The sequence below is a fragment of the Cheilinus undulatus genome, linkage group 9 (assembly GCF_018320785.1).
Source record: "Cheilinus undulatus linkage group 9, ASM1832078v1, whole genome shotgun sequence".
NCBI classification, from domain to species: domain Eukaryota; kingdom Metazoa; phylum Chordata; class Actinopteri; order Labriformes; family Labridae; genus Cheilinus; species Cheilinus undulatus.
Genome location: NC_054873.1, coordinates 37,518,903 through 37,539,117, shown reverse-complemented (window position 1 = coordinate 37,539,117; position 20,215 = coordinate 37,518,903). Strand labels below are relative to the sequence as shown.

The 20,215-nt window shown below is 39.7% G+C and overlaps 1 protein-coding gene across 4 annotated transcripts in view; it reads left to right on the top strand.

The window, feature by feature from the left end:
• Positions 1 to 20,215, top strand: part of wwp2 (WW domain containing E3 ubiquitin protein ligase 2) — an 81,828-nt gene that overhangs the window by 47,919 nt on the left and 13,694 nt on the right. For 3 of the 4 annotated variants that reach the window (XM_041795703.1, XM_041795701.1, XM_041795702.1), the window contains 7 exons: positions 10,055 to 10,109; positions 12,471 to 12,552; positions 13,462 to 13,590; positions 15,346 to 15,424; positions 17,842 to 17,913; positions 18,148 to 18,236; positions 19,929 to 20,088. In XM_041795703.1, the coding sequence (XP_041651637.1) occupies positions 10,055 to 10,109; positions 12,471 to 12,552; positions 13,462 to 13,590; positions 15,346 to 15,424; positions 17,842 to 17,913; positions 18,148 to 18,236; positions 19,929 to 20,088 (666 nt within the window). The remainder of the gene's footprint in view (positions 1 to 10,054; positions 10,110 to 12,470; positions 12,553 to 13,461; positions 13,591 to 15,345; positions 15,425 to 17,841; positions 17,914 to 18,147; positions 18,237 to 19,928; positions 20,089 to 20,215) is intronic. The other variant, XM_041795704.1, reaches the window with a different exon arrangement.

Here is a 20,215-nt window from a genome sequence, read left to right as displayed (position 1 = left end):
TACTCTGGTCTGTCTTGGAATGCCCACACTGCTGATAGCAGCGACTATTTATGGCTTCAGTGTGTGTGAACAAGGAAACACACACAAAAGAGCTCATAGTTTAACTGAGAACACAGCCACATGTTCTACTGGCCGACTGACACTCTTACTGCGTCCTACAGTGTGGACATGCTGTAAAGAAAATCCCCAAAAGATGTATTTTGAACATTTTTTCAAAACTTTTTTCTTGACTTCCCAGTTAGTTTCTTTGAATTGTTCCCTGGAAATGAAGTTCCTGCTGGCTGTTAGTACTTGGTTAGTTGGTCAATACATTGTCATACTTGTGCACACTCAGTAAATATTTTAATGTGTAGCATCACAGGGGTATTTGATTTTTGGCCTGATAAGACTTTAATAAGTAACACCAGCAAAAGTCCTACATTACAGATATAAAAAACAGACTAAATTCTAAACTGTGTGTTTACATTTATGAAGCAAGCTTTCTGTTAGAAATGCTATCAGAAAAGGCAGAAATGAATGTGTCACAATCAACAAAAACACGTCTTGCTAATTTTTAGAATTGGTATCGCATCCCCCCCTAATAGATCTCTGGTTTCTTTAGTTAAACTATGCTAGCTTTGAACTAGCTACCTTATAACTGCTTGCTGGAAAACTAACCCACTAGTAAAGAAAGGCCATATATTATTTGGCAGTGTTACTGAAGAATATGCTTTTATTGGTGCAGCAGATCACAGAACATTCCACTGCTGCAATACCTGAACCTGAGTTTATCTGGACACTCTCTGCTGACTGCTGTAATTTCACTCAGAAAGCACGAGCTTCACTGTGTCTGAGGTACATCACTGAAAGGATCTTTATTGTGGAAGTTTGCTTCCAGTAGCAAACCTACCCACTTTAGCAATATAATTATGCTACCCAGAAGGCATTAGTCCTGCATGTCAAATCAACCAATAAAAAATTGCTTGACTGGGAATCTTCATGGACCACAGGAACTATTGACTATTAAAGGGGAGCCATAGACCTGTGGTTATATGTGTATGTGCTGATGTGGATGCTGATACAGTGCTTAACAAATTTATTAGACCACCACCCAAAGTAAGGTTTATGCCACAGCTGCCCTAAATTAACAGCATTGGTAAAAACTGGTAAAACCAAAACCATTTTTTATGTTTCTGCAATGTTTAATACACCAATTTGTAGAAGCTCTTTAACCCAAATGATATTTTTAATGCTAAAATGTCATTATTATTGTTATCCATGAATTTTCCAATTTACTGATTTACAAAAAAGTGAAAAAATAGTAAAGCGCATTATTATTTCTTGATTAATATGTCAAATTATAGTTATTTACTTGCATTCCTGAACAGAAAAATGAGTTTTAGTGGTTGAATGTTACGCTTGATTCATTTCTGACTTCTCAGAGAAGCCCAGTGAGCCAGCTCAGATTTGGGTATAAAAAGGTGAATTCAGTTTGAAATTCCTCATTCCTGTTCAAAACGGTAAGACGTGGAGAGCTCATTAAGAAATAAAGAGTCCGCATTAAAGCACTTCATGATGCTGGATGGTCTCTGAGACAGGTGGTCTAATAAATTTGTTAAGCACTGTATGTGTATAACTCTCCACAGTATGTCACGTGATGTGTGGATAAGCAGATGTGTTCACAGGTCTGTAATGTAGCATCCAGGTGCCACATTTCTTCACTGAAGCACATGACAACCAAAGAGGGTAAAGGGGCTGGTCTTCTTTTAAACGGACCATGACCATGAATAAGAGCAGTGCATTGTCACTTCCTGCTTTCCAATGTGGCCGTGCCTGCAGGAAAACAAGCCCTCAGATTGAATGGCCGTAGGTCAGGAAAAGTTGGTAACAATGTGGTTAAAAGCCATTTTGTTGTGTTTTGTGCCTTAAAAGCCATACTTTAAGGCATGTTTTGTTATTCTCAAAGGACAAAAGAGCGTCAGAGAAGAGTTCTGTGTCTTTTGGCTGAAACTAGAGAAGATGGCAAATGTTGGATCAGTGTTCTGAATGACTTTAAGCTAGCGATCGCTCTGTGGCATTAGGAGCTGTAGTCCGTCTGCCTTTTAACAGTTTTTTTTTACACATTCACTAACTTATTAACCTGTTCTAGTGTTTAGATCCAACACTCATAAGGTATGTGAGATAAGTTTATGACATCTCTAGTCACAAGATGGGACTGGTTGTCCAGTTTGACGGAGGGATCCTGAACAGAAGTTTATTTCATATAAATATAATAATATAGTAATTCGCTGATTACTCCCTCCCCTGGTGGGGTGTAGACACGGTGAGGCAAAGCATTGGCTTCGCTACGTGTGGAATGTCATGGCGGAAGCACCCACAGTCTCACCGGAAAGTCATGGCAGAGGGTGAATATTCCTCTTTTCCTCCCAGCATTGTGAGTGTTGTCACTACAATTCACTGTCTTTCTCTCTGTTACGCTCCGACTCATCTTCTCGTCTAGGTGTGCATCTTTCAAACTCTATAAACTCCAAAACTTTGAATAGAAACACACCAAAAACATGCTGCTGGGATTGAAGTATCTCATGTCCACCATCTCCTGGTGTAAAGTGGCAACAGCGCAGACCTCCGCCATTAGCCCTCTCTCCCAATTGTACAGAATCCTTTAAAAAATTCCTGGATCCAAACAGTGATCCGGATCAGTCCCAAAATCTAATCAGTTCCTTCTTATGCCATTTCTGACATTTCCTGAAAATTTCATGAAAATCTGTCCATGTCTTTTGAGTTATGTTGCTAACAAACTAACCAACAAACAAACAAACCCACCCGATCACATAACCTCCTTGGCAGAGGTAATTATGCTTCAAAAAGCTTAGGTTCATTTTTGAGTCAATTTTGACTGCAAGGAGGGTGCAAAGGGGAACCTGTCACTGATTAAATTCATCTTGAGATAACATACAGGTTTTTTTTCCTAGATAGTGTGAAGGGTTTGTTTCTTTTTTTTTTTTTTTTGGATCAATGTGTGGGTGCGGACTGCAGGCCTAGTTTCCATGCATGTACCTTGCAAGTGTTAGAGTGCAAATTTGACACATCCATGTCTTGCTGCCACTGTACCACAATGTGAAGAAAACACGAAAGAAACAAAACTAGGAGCTGGACATTAAACCAGGGGCGTGTAACACAGCTATGGTTGCACAGGTGCCACTGGGCACAGGGGTCTACGACTCAATGACAGCATCCTCCCTCAGTAGCTTGTTGAGCACAGCCAGCTCCAGCAAGTTGCTACCTTGATCTGGTTTCTCTTGTTAAGGTTTTGTTTTGGTTGGAGAGAGGGTGTAAGGAAGGTGGTACAGTAATGCACATTAGACACTGTGCTAAACTGTTTAAGCTCAAACTAGCACAGTAGAGTTATCATCTACACTGCTGCAGGGACGGAAGAGCATCTGTGCCTGTAGGAGTGAGATGCAGGTAGCAGGTGTGTTTAATTCCCCAATCAGCAGATCTTTGCAAAGAAATGGAAGGAAGGGGAGCACCCGACCCAAGATCTGTTTCACTGGGAGATGTAGTTTTCCTACCAGGCGTCACCAATATACGACAAAAACCTAACTACCACATCTCTGTTTACAACTAGCTCATATTTACAAATATAAAGAACAGTGAGAAAAGAAAGGTGTCAAAACACAACTCTCCATATAGGGCAAACACAAAGTGGAGGTAATGATGGCTACAGCAAAGACGGATGAAGATTATCAACCTGAGTACCCATGGCTGTGTCTGAAGCCCAAGTATGAGCATTTGAAAAGAGTGGTTCTTATCCCTTTCTGAATGTACATGCATATAATCTCGATTGCACTCCTGTGCTGTCAAACGTTTTGAGATTTTTAATAGTTCTTTAAATACTTCAGTATTTTAAAGCAAGTTTTTTCTAGTACTTAAACTAAAGTAATACATTGACAGAGCAACTTTTACTTGTATCGTAGTGGACTGTTTGACCAGAAGTTTCTGTGCTTTGACGTAAGTCATGAAGTTGCGTACTTTGTCCTTCACTGCATGCATCTGTTTAAACACCACATGAAATGTGTCTATTCAGACTTCTATACACAAGCACCAAGTGTGCACACATTGAGAGATTTACACGGTGTATGTGTGTTTGCAGAGTAATTGCAGCTCGTTAGGAACCCTGGAGAGAGCGGGCTCAGTCATTAACTGCTGTTTCCGGCTCTCCCCCCTCCCCCTTCTTTTCACTTTTACCACTCTTCTTCTCCTTTATTGTATCTGCGCCCACCCGTCCTTCCCCTCTATCTGTCATCTCTCCAAATTCTTTAACCCTCCTTAAATCCACTTTTATGCATTGCACTAAAATATCCTTTTCACCTCCTTTTTTTCCTGTTTTACCTCCCTTCATCATCTGCCCTCAGATCAGACCTTCTCTCAATTGCCTCCTTCTTCGTCCCTACTCCCTCCATCTCTGTCCATTCTCGCTGCAACAAGGAACCCTAACAGCAGCACCTGAATCAGCCCTGTGTTTCATCACTCACACTCACAGAACAGCACACTCACACACGTCCACATGGCTGAATGTCACGTTTAGTTCTGTTTACACACAGTTTGTCTGCGTTCGTGTTTCCTTAAAGCACTTTTGTAAGTGTTTAATACCCTGAAAGGACAATGAACAGACATTTTTTTAAACTAAAAATCTGCTTTTATTTATAGCAGAATGAGTATGTAATGACAGGGGGAGGGACTAGTGTTAGTTAGAACAAAGCAGTGAATTAAAGTAGCAAAACATTATTTTTTGATTGTTCATAGCAATTACGCTGTAAAGCACAAATTAACACCCACCTCTGCACAACCCTGTGGACACATTAAAGTTTTATTAAAAAAAAATCTGTACCAATTTAAAGAAGCCCTTAATCCTGACCTATGTGTCCAGTCATTGTTAGAGATGCTACCTTGAACAGATATTTACGAACAACAATCTTTTCTTTCTGCCAAGATTGACTTTTTACTTAGAAATAAAAATTCACAGGATAAAAAGACATTTCAGAGTGAATGAGCATCTCTAAATGTAACATAAGAAATAAGATGATACGTACTTTTCCTGTTTAAATTAAAACTGCAAGGCTAAATAAATCCGACAGCAAGGATGAGCTACCATGTTTGCAAAATGCTTGAATGAACTCACTGAACCCAAGTTTTCTGGATTCTCAGCCACTTTTCACTCTTTGTGCACAAAGATTTGTCTCCTTGTAGATGTGGAACAAGCTGTTTTTACAAGAGAAATGTAATTAAACTGTTGTACAGTTTCATATGTGAATACTTTTACTACAGTAATAACCGGTTTGTGTTTCTTGTGAAGCACATTGGTTGTAAAAGTGTTATAAGATGTTAAGAGCGGCCAGCTGAAAAGGCCATTGTCACCTATGGAGGCTGGACTTGAATTAAGTTTTTTTTTTTTTTTTTCTATCTTACTCTGTCCAGATCCTCGACACCCCACCATTATTTCTCACAGTTCTGCCAACATGCTGCTTTCCTCTCTCTTCCTCTCCCACCCTTGTTTTCTCAGTCCCTCTCTTTCTTTTTCTCTCTCCAGCCTCACTCACTCGCTTGTGCTGTCTGGAAGCTGCTGAGAAGCTGAATGGTCAGAGCCAGGATGAAGTCATCATGTCTTTATATCATTATATTCTCCTTTTACCTTTTTTAGTCACAGAAAACCCATAAGGGTGGGGCAGCGGTGCATAGATTGGCTGTCGATGGAAGACATACACACCCTTTAACCCTGTTATGTGCCCACTCTCTCTCCACCAGCAGGCTCCTGTCCTTTCCATCACAACTCTCTCACAGTTTCCATGACAGAGCTGTTTTAAGTGGGCACAGTCACATTTCTTTTTGGGAAATGCTGTGTAAAGTGATGCTGACATTCTGTGAATAATGCTCTACTTTGTGGCCTCTCAGAAAATGATCATTGCTTTGCGGTGTTGTAGTTAAAGCTAAAAAATCTTTGAAGATTTTCCAGCTTTTATAAAGACAAAAGTGGTTGTGGCCTTTTAACACCTAAGTTTTTGGACAAAAAGTGCCACATGTGCTACCAGGATACAGAGGGAAGCCTCCAAAAATACATTCTCTCAGGTTTTCAAGGCAATTTTGTGTTTATTATGTATGTATTATGTTTATGTTTAATCTCTATTTTAGCCATATTCTTTATTCTTTGGCTTTAATCATCGGGAAAGTTTACCCACTGGGATTAGACATAGAACATAGCTGATGCTAACATTAGCTTAGCTTTTTCAAGGAGCACAAAATGTTTTTACATCAACAATCCTTCAGTGTTTATTGTTCAGCAGGTTTTTACTGGCAGCTGAATTAACCACAAAGGTCACCTCCTCTCCAGAATATACAGACAAAGTAATAAAACCAATTACAAATAATAAATCCATATGATCAAGATCTCCTTAAAGTTCAGTATGTATAATTTCTGCAGTGAAACGTCTATATTAATTTGAGAATAATATTTTTTAATTGAGCTACTACAGTATCTCAGATCTTTCCTTAAGTTTTTGAAGCTGGAGAAATTCTTAGTTTTTTAGGACATGCCTTTTTATTTCGGCTGCCCTGGGTTGAAAATTCAATCGCCAAACTTGCCTCGGTGTCATGGAAATCCCCCACGCTCTGATTTCCAACAAGTTAAGACCAGCACTGCTCGGCGCCACCTACCTCCGCGGCCTTCTTCTCTGTACCACTTCTTGTTTTGAAATGAGGACTCTGTTCAATTAAAATGGCTCCTTATATGGTGTATTTACTAAACAGAAAACCAAAGTTTTGTTTTCATTCATCAAGTTCTTATAATGATGGAGGTATGCACTGAAAAGTGCACTTCCACACTGAAAGCGGCCACAGGGTGCACATGCGGCACTCTAGCGGTGCTTTCTGCACACATGCACATTCTGGGACCGCTTCCAGCGAATGCATTTCTCCCTCATTATGAGAAATTTATGAATGAAACAAAATTATGTTTTTCTGTTCGGTAAATACGCCTTTTGTGGTGATGTTTTATTGAACAGAGTCATCAATTCAAAAAAAGGTCTGTACTAATCATATTGTGCTATTGTTTTGGTTGAGAGCCCCATAGTGGTGTAATTTTTACATACTATGCATTAAAGGGGACATATTTTACCCTTTTAAGACAAGTTTAAGTTTTTCTCAGAGGTCCCAAAAACATGTCTGTGAAGTTTATTGCTGAAAAAACACTTCATTATTGGATTTTTGCATGTCTAAAAACCCCTCTGCTTCAGCCCTACACACAACAAGCCGTTTCTGTGGCTTTAAATGGTAATAAGCTGTCTGACTCCGCCCCTGACCACACCCCTCTCAGGAAATGGATGCAGCTCTCGTGATATTACAGACATTTCTTTTCCAAAGTGTAAACTGGGATTGGAACCATCAATCTCCCAGACCGTAGTCAGCAGGGTAACCCACTGAGCTATCCAGCATCTCATCTGGTAGCTGAGAGGATCAGTAGAGGAGGGCGGAACTTTCCTCCAAGCGGGGGAGGGCCAACCAAACCTGGGGGCGGGTGCTTAAGCCCCTGGTGAGGTCACTAGGTGTAAAATCTGAGAACAGCCTGTTTCAGCACACATTTTCTGAAAGGTGTAGAAAGAGAGGGGGAGAGGGAATGGATATTTCTGGTATTTGAGGAGATTGTGGACAGGCCAGGGACACATATTTAATAAAATAATAAGTTTTATTTGTAATGCACTTTACATTTAAAGAAAATCTCAAAGTGCTACAGGGTTAAAAACAAGATAAAAACAGATAAGAACACATAACAAATAGACAATGATAAAACAACAGCAAGGTGAGTGAGTTCAGTCAAAAGCTTTTCTGAAGAGGTAGGTTTTTAGTCCCTCACTTAAAAGCATCAATAGTCTGTGGTGCCCTCAGGTCATCTGGGAGGGCGTGCCGCAGACTGGGAGCAGCTTAAGAGAATGCCCGATCCCCCATGGTGCGGAGCTTTGTCTTTGGGGGTTTGAGGAGGTAAGTGCCTGTGGAACGGAGTGTCCGTGAGGAAGTCTGTGGGGTGAGGAGTTCCTTAAGGTGGGGGGGTGGCATGTCCATGGATGCACTGGTGGGTGAGGAGGGAAACTCATTTCTCAATTCAATCCAGAGTGGGACAGGGAGCCAGTGGAGTGATTTGAGGATGGGGATGATGTGATCGTACTTTCGCACCCTCATCAGGATCCTGGCTGTGCTGTTTTGAATGTATTGAAGCCTCTTAAGGCTCTGGCCAGGGATCCTGATGAGGAGTGCGTTGCAGTAATCCGGCCTTACATATTTGTTGTCAATTTGTTGGAAATCTTATAGGTTAGGGAGGCATGATAAGGGATTTTTGAAAATAACCAATATGCCAAAATATCCATATTCATTTCAGCCAATACAGATATACGCACACCTTTTCTATTGAAAAAAAAAAAAACAAGTGTCTCCAGTGCAAAGAGAGGCTGAGTCAAGCAGAGCTAAGAGAAGAGCGGTGAAGTACACAGTCTGGTAGTTGTTATATGTTTAAGGCTTCATTCAAAATATTCAGGGCTTACGATGGGACTCATTGAGTGTGTGGCGCCCTAGGCCTGTTGGTACCTTTGTGCGTTTTGCTGATATTTAAGGCAATTATTTGACTTATGCTGTGTAACAGCTGTAAATATCTTGGTATCTGCCAATATTTAACTTTTTAAGCTAGTATCAGCAAACACTGATGTCACACTGATGATATTATGCATCCTTACTGTCTGTACCGTTTTTTTCATCACTTTCCTCAAGTTTGTGTGGATTCCAGCATGTACTTCACATGCAAGTAAAAACTGCTGTGTGGTAGGTTTTTTGATCAACATACTAAAAGTCAGTGGTCATATCAATATATATTTTTCATGTATCTACTGAGATCTGTCAAAGCCCAGCCCCAGTGGCCATCTTTATTTTCAGAATTACTACACCATAATCTAGAGAACATGTTTTCATTAGAGAGGCTTGTGCTCTGCTTGGTGGGGCAGTTAATGATTTAGAGGTTGTTTGCGACAAACCTACACAGGCCTGTTTGATGAACATCCATCTACGGCCACTAATTCCTAACAAGCGTCTTTTCAGCTACTTTTCCACTCACGTTAATATATTCATGTGTGTGAGAGTGTGGGTTTCATACACACGGACTGTTTGCCACAGACAAACTTTCCACACAGCGGCACACACAAGCTCTTTTTTCAGCATGTGTGTATATGAGTGCAGGCTGAGTAAACCCCACAGTGGTTTCCAGGCCCAGGGTGGATAAAGGTGCCTTTTGTAAGGCCTGGGGTGGGTTGGGGCGGCCGGCAAGGAGGCGGGGTGGGTGGGACGGGGGTGTCCAGTCTGGAACAGGCATGAATGTTCCCTCAGTTTCCTCAGACATCGCACTTCCCTGCCTACTTTCACAGCAGAGCTAGAAGAGAGTGAGAGAAAAGAGGAGGAGGACCTCAGGGTGGGGTAGAGAGGGGTGCCAGGGTGGAGGTGGGCTTTTTCTGAGGAGGTGAGCGGGAAGCTGGGGGGGTGGGGCTAGCGTCCAGCCAGTGAGCTCATTGGAACAGCGTTGTTGTTTTATCCTCCTACTGAGCGTGTAGTTTTTGGAAGGCATCAACCACCGGCCAGCCTGCTCCCTCAGTCGCCCCTCACCACTGCAGCAGAGAGGAGCCACCCCCCCACCCCCTTTCTGCCCTCCACACATACACACACACTTCATGCAGCCTGCCTTACCCACAGGCATCATCCTGCTTCCATGAGTGACAAAGGTCAAGCAAAGACCTGATGCTTCAATGAATGACTTTTTTTAGATTTTTCATTTTTCATAGCTCCTTTCTGTGGTTTTGAGGATTTTTTTTCTGCACCTTGTCCTCCTCCTCTTCTTCATTTCACAGTGAGAAACAAAGTGGACGAACAGAAGAATTTCACACTGTGCTGTTGATGGAGGACAAACACAGAGAGAAAACTATGCAGAGAAGAGACAGCGACAGAAAGGTGTCCTAACCGGATTTGTCTTTCTCTTTTTCTTCCTCAGCCGTCTGGTGCACCGGTGGAAAATGATCCTCTGGGCCCGTTGCCTCCTGGATGGGGTAAGTTTGCCTAACACGCTCCTTGAACATACACTCCAAGCAGAGATACTCTCAGTGAGAGGTGCTGGATAGTTATTAAATGTACTTGAGGTTTGGCTTCTGTCAACCAGGTAGATTTTGTTCGCGCTGAAAGTGGTCTGTAGCTGCTGGAGGTGTTGAAGTGGATCAGTGTTAATTCTGTGGACTAAATATTTGACTAAAAAATCTTAGTTGTCTGCCATTTTTCATGAGAGAAACGACTAAAAAATAGATCTTTGATAATGAAAACCCATAAAAAATAAGGTTAGTTGTCATCAAAGAGACTTAATGAGCCAAAAAAATGTAATATAGTTTTCATTGGCTATTCAGAATCCATGATATGAGAGGACACAAGCTGTTAGGGTGAATCTGTAGCGTTTCTGCCTTTCAGCTGCAGCCCAGGTTTTGCAGGGTGCACTGAAAACACAAGTATGATTTGCACCAGATTCAGTAAGTTTTAACTAAGATGTAATTACTTTTTATGGACTAAAATGTTTTTTTGAGCTTTCAACGACTAAAACTAAACTGAAACTATAAAGGGTAGAAATGGCTGAACTGTGACTAAAACTAAAAGGCAGTTTAGTCCAAATACTAAGACTAAATTTAAATCAGTTGCCAACTGAAGATCTGATCAGTAATGGACTCTTAGGTTAGTACCTGAAACCCTTGCAGTGAGGCAGCAGAGCTGGTAAGGGTTGAAACCTGGGGTTTGCCTTAAAAATGCACTTAAAATTGCTGCAAGCACTGCTGAGGTTGTGTGGCAGTGATTGCCATCCTCCAGAACCCTCTGTGCATTGTTGATGAGTTCCTGTGTGAGCAGTTCAGATTTTAATTAATTTATTTTTGTCTCCACTTTAAAATCCTGGTTAAATGTCTCCAGAGTTCATTTCTGTTAGTCAGCTTAATTCATCACTGTATGGATTGCCTTTACTCTAAAGTCCACAAATTACAGAGGCCACATTATTATTGATGGGACTCTTTATAATCCAACTTTTCTCCAATTGGGTAATGTAATTGGATCTACGGGGGATCATGTCACACACATTTATTCATTCATTCATAAAGGAGCGCTGCTGGCAGATCTTGTCCCTGCAACATTTTCACAGACTTCATCACACGGCCATGTTCTCTCCAAAACCCCTGCTCCCTCTGCCCATGATGCCTTTTCAACATGCTGCGGTACCAAAAAACCTCAATTATATCACTGGCTCGGATTCACTTCTCTGGCGCTCTTTTTCATCTGCGGTCTCTTCCCTCTCTTTTTTGAGGCTCTGGTTCAAAAAAGGAGAAAGCTGGGAAAGTTGCAGGAGAAGAAAAAGAGAAAGTGGCAAATTAAAGAAACCAGCTAAGGAGGAGGTGTGGGATCAAACCAGATAGTAAAGTGGGGGGTGGAGTGAGTCAAGGAGAATGCTAGAAAGAGTTGCAATGTGAGCACTACTGTTTCTGGGCCCTCCACACACTCCTGTTAATGAGAAAAAGATGTCTGAGCGACGAAGTGAGGAGGAGGAGGAGGAGGAGGATGGGGCACCAGCTCTTCTCTCATGAGACCAGTGGCCCGCCATACACACTCACACACTACACACTAGGTATATTTTACACACATCCATAAATTGTTATCAGTGTTTGAGGTTCTTAAGTTTGAGCTATTTAACTTTTTATTCCATTAAAATCCAAAATCATAGCCCTGTGTTAAATACTTTACTCATAGCAGTCACTTGGACGTTTGAGCACCTCTGCTGCACTCAAGCAAACTAAGGTTTACCCTGGTGAGGTATTTAGATCAGGCCAGAGTGAAATATCACACTCCCTCTCTGGTTTTCTATCATGATGGTGAAATATTTTTTGTCCTCATGCCAACAGAGAGACACTTGGTTGGTCTCTCTGATTGCAAATGATTTATCAGAGCTTCTTTAATATGCAGATTTTTGATAGATGTTGTACCTTTTTAATGTGCAGGAGAAATGCTTCCACCGTAGCAAGCCTCTGCTCTGATACTTTTAGCACTGTTTACCTAGCATGTGGAAAGCGTCATAACTTAGCAGACGCAGGAAAACACTAAATTGGTTGAGTAATCAGTTTTAAATGTATTTCTACAGATTTTTTTTGTTAAAAAGCAAGCTATCATTACAAAGCCATCTGAGTGCTCTATCCACACCCTGAAGCCACATTTTTTTATTATAGCTTTATCATAGTGAAATCCACCATATTACTCATTATTATCTGCATTAGTTAAAGATTATGTTATTTAAGCTTCACTGTTTATTATGTCAGCCTCAATACTCTTCAAAAACTGCACGTTTCAAAAGTCTTTTCTGGCATGTCCTGCTGTTTTTGTCTCCACAGAGAAGCGTCAGGACAATGGCCGAGTGTACTTTGTCAACCACAACACGCGAACGACACAGTGGGATGATCCTCGGACCCAAGGGTGAGACTATGAACGAGAGAAAGTACTAACACTCGTGTGTGCATTTGTATGTAAGGGTGAGTTTGTTTGTTTGCATGGCGCTTTGGATATTTGCTCATAGCTAAGAAGATTTAATCAATGGAGAGTGTAATGAGAGAGGTAGTTTCAGAATGATGCGTGAGTTTCCCACTGATCAGGGTTGTCTTGGAATATAATGGAAATCAAATGGTGTGAGCCTAATGAAGAAACAAATGGAAAATGTTCAGGGCCAGTGCAGAAAAATTTATAAACAATATATTCAGGGACAGTTTTCTTCTGCATCTTGACTCTTAATAACAAACCAAGGAATTGAAAAAACATCCTACCTACCCTTGATTTGATCATTTTCCTGGAATCACTTCCTTTTTCTTTGACATTTAAACACTTGGTCAGCTCTTTAAATTATTTTTTCTCTCACCTCATTCATCCTGATTGAACCTCTGAACTATTAACTTCACAAATCAAAGATTTGAACTGTCAGACATGTTTAAGGTCTGACTGATGAACTTCTGCTCCTCTGATGGCAGTAAGCACTAAATAACCTTCTGGATTTGCCAAGATCTCTGGCACCTTTTAGTTAAACTAATGCTCCATGATTCATGTTTTATGAAAAACATGAGAAATACAAACTGCTGGGGTGGAATGAGTAATTTTTGGACATATTCCTGTGTCACTACTTTTTATAATAAAAGATGATTTTTCTTTAGGCCCTCTTGACTTTTCCCTCCAGAAGATTACATTTCTCTAGATGGTGGATCTCTGGAAATCTCTGAGTTTTGGTTTAGAGACCTGGGCTTTGGAATCACAGGTTTGCAGTGGAGTTGTTAGTTTCATCCCCAGGATGGGGCTCCTCCGGCTGGGACCGTGCTCACTGCCCTCTCCCTGTTGCAGGATGATCAAGGAGCACCCCCTGCCCCCAGGCTGGGAGATGAAGTACACCGCAGAGGGAGTCCGATATTTTGTGGACCACAACTCGCGCACCACCACCTTTAAAGACCCCCGACCTGGGTTTGAGTCAGGGTAAATATTCTCTTAGCCCTTCCTCCCAAACTTACTTCTTAAATTTATGAAAAAAGTGTATGAAAAGCTAAGACAAAGAAATTTAGAGGAGATTGTCTCTGGATAAATTAATAAAAAGAGAACTGACATGTTTTTTAAATAATTGCAGGTTCTGACATTTCTGCTTTGCAAAAAGTTCAGTTTCTCCTTTTATCAAGATCATTGAGTTTTTCAAACCCTTAATTTCTATTGCATCATCCTTTTTTCTGCATCTTTACTCAGCACATTTTTAAAATACTGCTTTTCATCTCTGCCTATTTTGAAGTATGTCTTTGGGACATAAATAATCAGCTTTAGCTTCACAAATAGGCCTGACACCACCACTTATTTTCATTATTGATCATATCCTTGATTATCATTTGTTATATTTATTAAGTATTATTGTTTGGTTGAATAAACTTTCAAATAGTTGAAGTATTAGGCTGAAATACATGCACAAACAACATCCTGTGGAAATACACTAACAGAGAGGTGTTAGAGTGAGAGGCTGCTGCACGCAAAAGAGCACTTTGGGGTTTGGCGCCTTGCTTTAGAGTGCTTGAACTGTACTCCAGAAGTGAACTTGCACCTCTCCAGCTACCAGACTCATTTTAAGACTTGACCCCACCTGGACTTGAAACAATGACCTTCTGGTTCCAAACCCAAGTCCTCCCAGACTGAGATGGTGCTTCCCTTACCACTGTTTTTTTTTTTTTTTTATCCACAACTCAAAGATACTGACGTAATTTTCAAAAAAGAAGAAATAATTACATTATTTTCTGTTAAAATGCTAAAACTGATAGTTTGAGAAAAACATTATAACTGTAACTAGCTTAACAGTTAACAGACTATCACTGAAACAAAGTAAAGTTGCAGCACTTGTCTGAGACTCAGAATACAGTAATTTTTGCAATATGTTCATGCCAACACACACACACACTAATGCACCTCTTCCACCAGTTTGTAGATGTTTGACTTTCCTTGAGGCAGTCCCAGATCTTAACCACAAAGTCAGGAGAATGTGCAGATGTGCAACAGCAAATCTTCTGGAGACTGCACAGGCTTTTTGACCGCTGCTTTTTGTGTCTTTCTGTGTTTGTGTGCTGCATGAAAGTTTGTTTGTGTGGATGTTCAGTCTGCTCTTCATGCTAATGTTTGGACATCTTTAGACCAGTGTTCATGGAGGCCATCGGGAAGACTCTTTATTGTTTGTACTCTAAATCCTGCAGGAGTGTATGTGTCCGCTCTCTGCTGCTGTGGTCTAAATTTCCCAACCCAAACCGAGATATTCCCTGGCAGCTCGGCAAGCTCAAATCCGACACATTACAGAGCTTCTTCTTCTTTACTCTCTCCTTCCTTCCTCCCATTATCTGTCTTTCTTTCTCTCTGTTTCTCAGCCTCTGCAGTGCTGACAAAGCACATATCCTCTGTGTGTGTGTGTGTGGGTGTGTGTGTGTGTGTGTGTGTGTATGAGTAGATCTAAAACTAACACAGCTGCAGGCTCAGACTCACCTCAGGCTTTGAGACTCAGACACATGGAGTCGTTGTTGAAGGAGTCGTTGTTGAATTGAATAGTCGAGCAATATTAAGACTCACTTTGAGTACATCAGAGCATTTCAGAGGAGACACCGATCCCGTCACTTTGCTTTTTTGCTCTGTTTTTTCATTCAGGACCTCTGGTAGATATTGCTCTAACAGTATAAGTGTTCACCTTCTGTCTCCTTTTTCTGTGTGCAGGTCTCGGCAGGGTGGTTCACCTGGTGCTTATGACCGCAGCTTCAGGTGGAAATACCACCAGTTCCGTTTCCTGTGCCATGTAAGTGTGAACTGGAGTTTAAAGCAATAACTAAACTCTTTCTTTACACCATTCTTTTAGATCTCAACTTAATGTGTACTTTCGCTGAATAAGAGCCTAAAACTCATGTAGTCCATCTTTTCAAGACTTATTTTAATGTAAGATTCAAGCCTGAACTTTATTTTTCAACCTTATCCTTGACAAGAATTCAAGGTACCTTGATTTTAAATATGCAAACAGAAGCATATTTGCGCTGGTTAACACAAATCGTCAGTATAGCATTTAAGTCTATCTGTCAATCACTGAACGCAAATAAACAGCAACAAACTCAAACTAGTAACACGAGGCAAAAAACCCATATCCTTAACCTGTTTCTAAAGGTTGCTAGCTTTGCAATAGTTATGTCTTTTCTCTGTTCTCAAATTGTTATGTCTGTCCCCTATAGATCAGTGTTTTTTAAAGTAGGGGTCCTGACCCCCTAGGGGGCTCAACAGGAGGTGCTGGGAGGGTCAGTGGAACTTGGAGATTTTGTTTTATTATTGTTGTTATTATTTTTGTTTAAACTCTGTTTTTATCAGGGAGCTTATGCTTAGTTTAGTATCCAAAGAATAAATGGAAAAATCACATCATCTCAGATATACAATAGATTCAGTATGATACAAACATTACTCATAGGTGCATTAAGACATGTCTCAAAGATTTTCCTCCTGCTGTTGTCCTCCCTTTCATTTTCTTTAAAACAAACTAAAAACATCTGAACAGAAGATGTGACATTTATTCATTTATTAAATTTAGATCATTTTGGTAGTCTAGTATAATCAGCAATCTATCAATTTCAATCAAAGCAAAACTGATCTTAGTGAGGAAACGTTATCAAACCCATTTCAACCATAGTCCCTAAAATTTCTCTGACTGTAGCTCTATAGAAAATGTTAGTGTAAATTTTCATGGACTGTTTTTAACCAGTCTTCAAGTGTTGCAGCACCCAGTTGTAACTGGTTCCTGGTCAGTGATATTCTCATTAGATATTTGTCTGCTGTCGATTGAATATTTTGTGCTATTGCACCAAAATATATTGTCGGAACATGTGATGGAATTGATATTTAAAAACTTATGAATTCTCACCGGTGGGATGAAAGTTTTGGGCAGCTCCATAGTAAGTGGTGAAGATTGTAAGTGGTGAGATTTTAATATGACTTTTTAAATGTAACTGATCACTGCATATCTGTGTGTGTTATGTGTGTTCTTTTAAACATGACACAAGAACCTTGACAATAAACAGAAAATACACAAGAAGGAACACAATTGGAAACAAGACAACAAGTTAAAATAAACTTAAATAGATTCCTCAGTAAATTCATGTACCATCCACAGTTTTTGCAAGGGCATCAGAGTATAACATAATTTTATTATAAAAGTAAAAATGTATATTATGGGTTGTATGTAATCTCTCACTAGAAACAATTTAACTTTCCACATATCTCATGTTGAGCTACTTTATCAAGGTTTGAAGAAATTACTTTTCAATAAGGTTCTGCCCTCGTACTTTATCTTTAACTCAGGCAAAATTCAAATTTATTCATGAATAAAAAATTGTTTTTGTTTATTCAATGAAAATCTTTTTTAGAAAAATAACATACTACACCACTCTTTCCATTCACAATCAAGCAATGATTTAAAAGTCACTTATACATCAGAAAGTTGTTGTACCACTAAAAAATAGCTACCTATCTCCTAAAGTTGAACATTTCTAAAAATAACAGCAGAAGAGATTATAACACTATGGACAAAAATGACACTGAATGAAAGAAACATCACTTTTAAATATTAATGTATAAGGGAATATTTGTTGACGTTGTATGTTGAACCTTTTATTATTTGCCATCATTGTGTCTAATGAATTTAAGAAATTTTCCCAAATTTGGTCACTAATTGAGGCCCCAGTCTGTATGTGTTTTTTGTCATGGTAAAGTTTGTGAACTTTACTGTGCTAAGTTTTCTTAAAAACTTTGTTAACTTTAACTCTATGGCTGTGAAGGCATAAACATCCAAAGCAAAGTTTCTAAAGTTAGAAAAATTAAACAGAGACATTGTCTTTGTCAGATGCCAGCACAGGTACAGTGAGAAATATGCTGTTGTTGAAGTTTTCTTTTTTGTGAAGGTACTAATGGGAAATGTATTATTGATAGGAATAAATAATTGATGTCTGCAGTAAAAGCACCGCTTTAACAGGTTCTCTCTCATGAATTCAGGTTAAAGGTAGATCTGTGATATACAGTATTTGTGATAGCAAGCAGACTGTCCACAAGGCTGCAAAACTGTTCTTTTAATTTAAATTTGTTTAGCCATTCATTTTCTTTCTTTTAATGTGCCTGTTTATACTCAGTAAATGGCAGTAATTCAGCTTATTAATTTATTTTTCTTTCACCTCTGTCCAGTCCAATGCCTTGCCCAGCCACGTCAAGATCTCTGTGTCCAGGCAGACGCTGTTTGAAGACTCATTCCAACAGGTCAGAGATGCACAAAACACACATCTGAGTCAACAAATCAGCATAATCTCACTTAACAACAACACTACAGCCAGCATGGTTTACCACACACTAACAGTACTGGCAGTAGCATGAATGTTTAAACTTGATTCAGAATATCAAATGTATTTATTATAAATGTAATCAATCTCCAGTCTCAGTGAATATGAAGTAGATTTTAAACAACAGTCTTTATAATTTGTTTAATGTCATCAGATCATGAATGTGAAGCCATACGACCTCCGCCGTAGACTCTACATCATCATGAGAGGAGAGGAGGGTCTGGACTATGGTGGGATTGCCAGGTGAGTGAAGCAAATAAAAAAAACCTTTCTCCTTGCAGTTTTATGTGTTTTTGCATTTTGTTCAAACTGCTTTTAACCCACTTGTATTTTTTTATATTTGTTTTTAATGTTGGTGAAGGTGATGGTGTGTTTTCCCTTTTTGTGCTGATTGTTGCTGAATTTATCTGTGTTTGAACTGGTGTGTATGTGGATTAATATTTCACTTGGTACCACCAGAGGTCCTACTGGTAATCCTGCAGTGTTCCCATATCCATTACTCTCTGAAATCCCCTCCTACTTTTATCCTGTCCTCCTACCTCACCCCCTTATTTCACCCATCCATCACATCCACCCCTGTCTCTGCTGTCCCCCGGGTCCTCCTCTGTTTTTGTGGTTATTTTTCTGTTGGCGGTGTTTTCATTTTTTCTGTTTTGCATTGTGTCTCTGTCTCCGGTGTCACGTCAGTGGTTTTACCCTATGGTAGGTGACATCATGCTGTTCTACCACAGGGTAGAACCACGGACGGGATGTTGGGAGGTGTCTGCGTCCGTCCGTCAGTCAGTCCATACATCCCCTCCCATAAACCTCAAAGGGGAGGGCAAGGGGCCTTGGGAGCGCTTGGTTTTGGTGCTGCAGATGGTGGTGGTGCGGCTGGTGGCCCTCAATCTCTCTAACATCCACAGTCTGTCTGTTTTGTCTTATTTTTATACATCCTGTTGTATTTTTTCCTCATGTTATATGTTTTGTCTTCATGTAATTCATGTGTCAGATTTGGGTTTGTGTGGACATATTGGCCTGTATACTCTTGTCTGCTCCAAAGTAATTTATACGATGCTTATTTGGAAAGGGTTACCCAAACAAGACAATCAGTGTAAAGCCTAGAGAATCCTGCATAAGAAAAAATTATCTGGAGGATAAGTTCATAACGTTTGGTTGATTGTAAGAAACCATTTAGTAATTTTGCAGATGTTATAAGTGATTTGTTAGGATAAGAAATATTAAAAACCTCTGGAAATTTTGTGGTACAGGCAGCAAAGGGTATGTAACAACATCCTAAAATCGTATTCTGCCGTTATAAACAGGTGTTTTATGTGCTCCAGGCAACACAATACATCTTGTACCAAACTTTTTTTGATCTAACGCAATCTTATGAAGCATTAGAAAAATTTTTCACTTTGAATAAGATGAGAAACTCCTAAAAAGTAGTGTTTCTCTGTGAAAGGAAGCTTAAAGCAGCATAGAATCACTTATGTAGCCCATTTAATAAGGAGGTAATTAGATTGAAGTAAAAATAGCTTAATCTGTACCCTATAACTTCTAAACATTACTGAGCATCTCTTTAATTAATTATTTTGTTTTCTCTTACAAGATAAAGTTGTTGGAAGTTTTTTTTTTATTGTTAAACTGTCTTTGCTGTCCATGATCAAGTCCTTTCTCACTTAAATATTCTGTAATTTTGTTGTTTTGTTGTTTTATGTTGTTTTTTATCATTATGTTTTTATCATCAATATAATCATCTCTTTTCCTGCACAAAAATGTGTTCTTTTATCTCATAAATCATCATCTGTCTCTGTGAACTAATTGTGTAAATGAATTTTCAGAATTACACCCTTATTTATTTATTTATTTATTCATTTATTCACATGCCTAATGTCATCTCTTGGTATAACGTCTCCGTCTCCTGCAGTAATGTCTTTTGTTGTCTTCCTGCAGGGAGTGGTTCTTCCTGTTGTCCCATGAGGTGCTGAACCCCATGTACTGCCTGTTCGAATATGCCGGCAAAAACAACTACTGTCTACAGATCAACCCCGCCTCCTCCATCAATCCAGACCATCTCACATACTTCCGCTTCATTGGACGCTTCATTGCCATGGTGAGATTAAATTTGGAATAGCTCTGTTTGAATCACATTTAGTATCAGTTCCACTTTCAAATCTGTGATGAAAAGCACTCCAGCTTTTTTTTTTTATTTTATATTCACCTGTTACAAAATCTTAAAA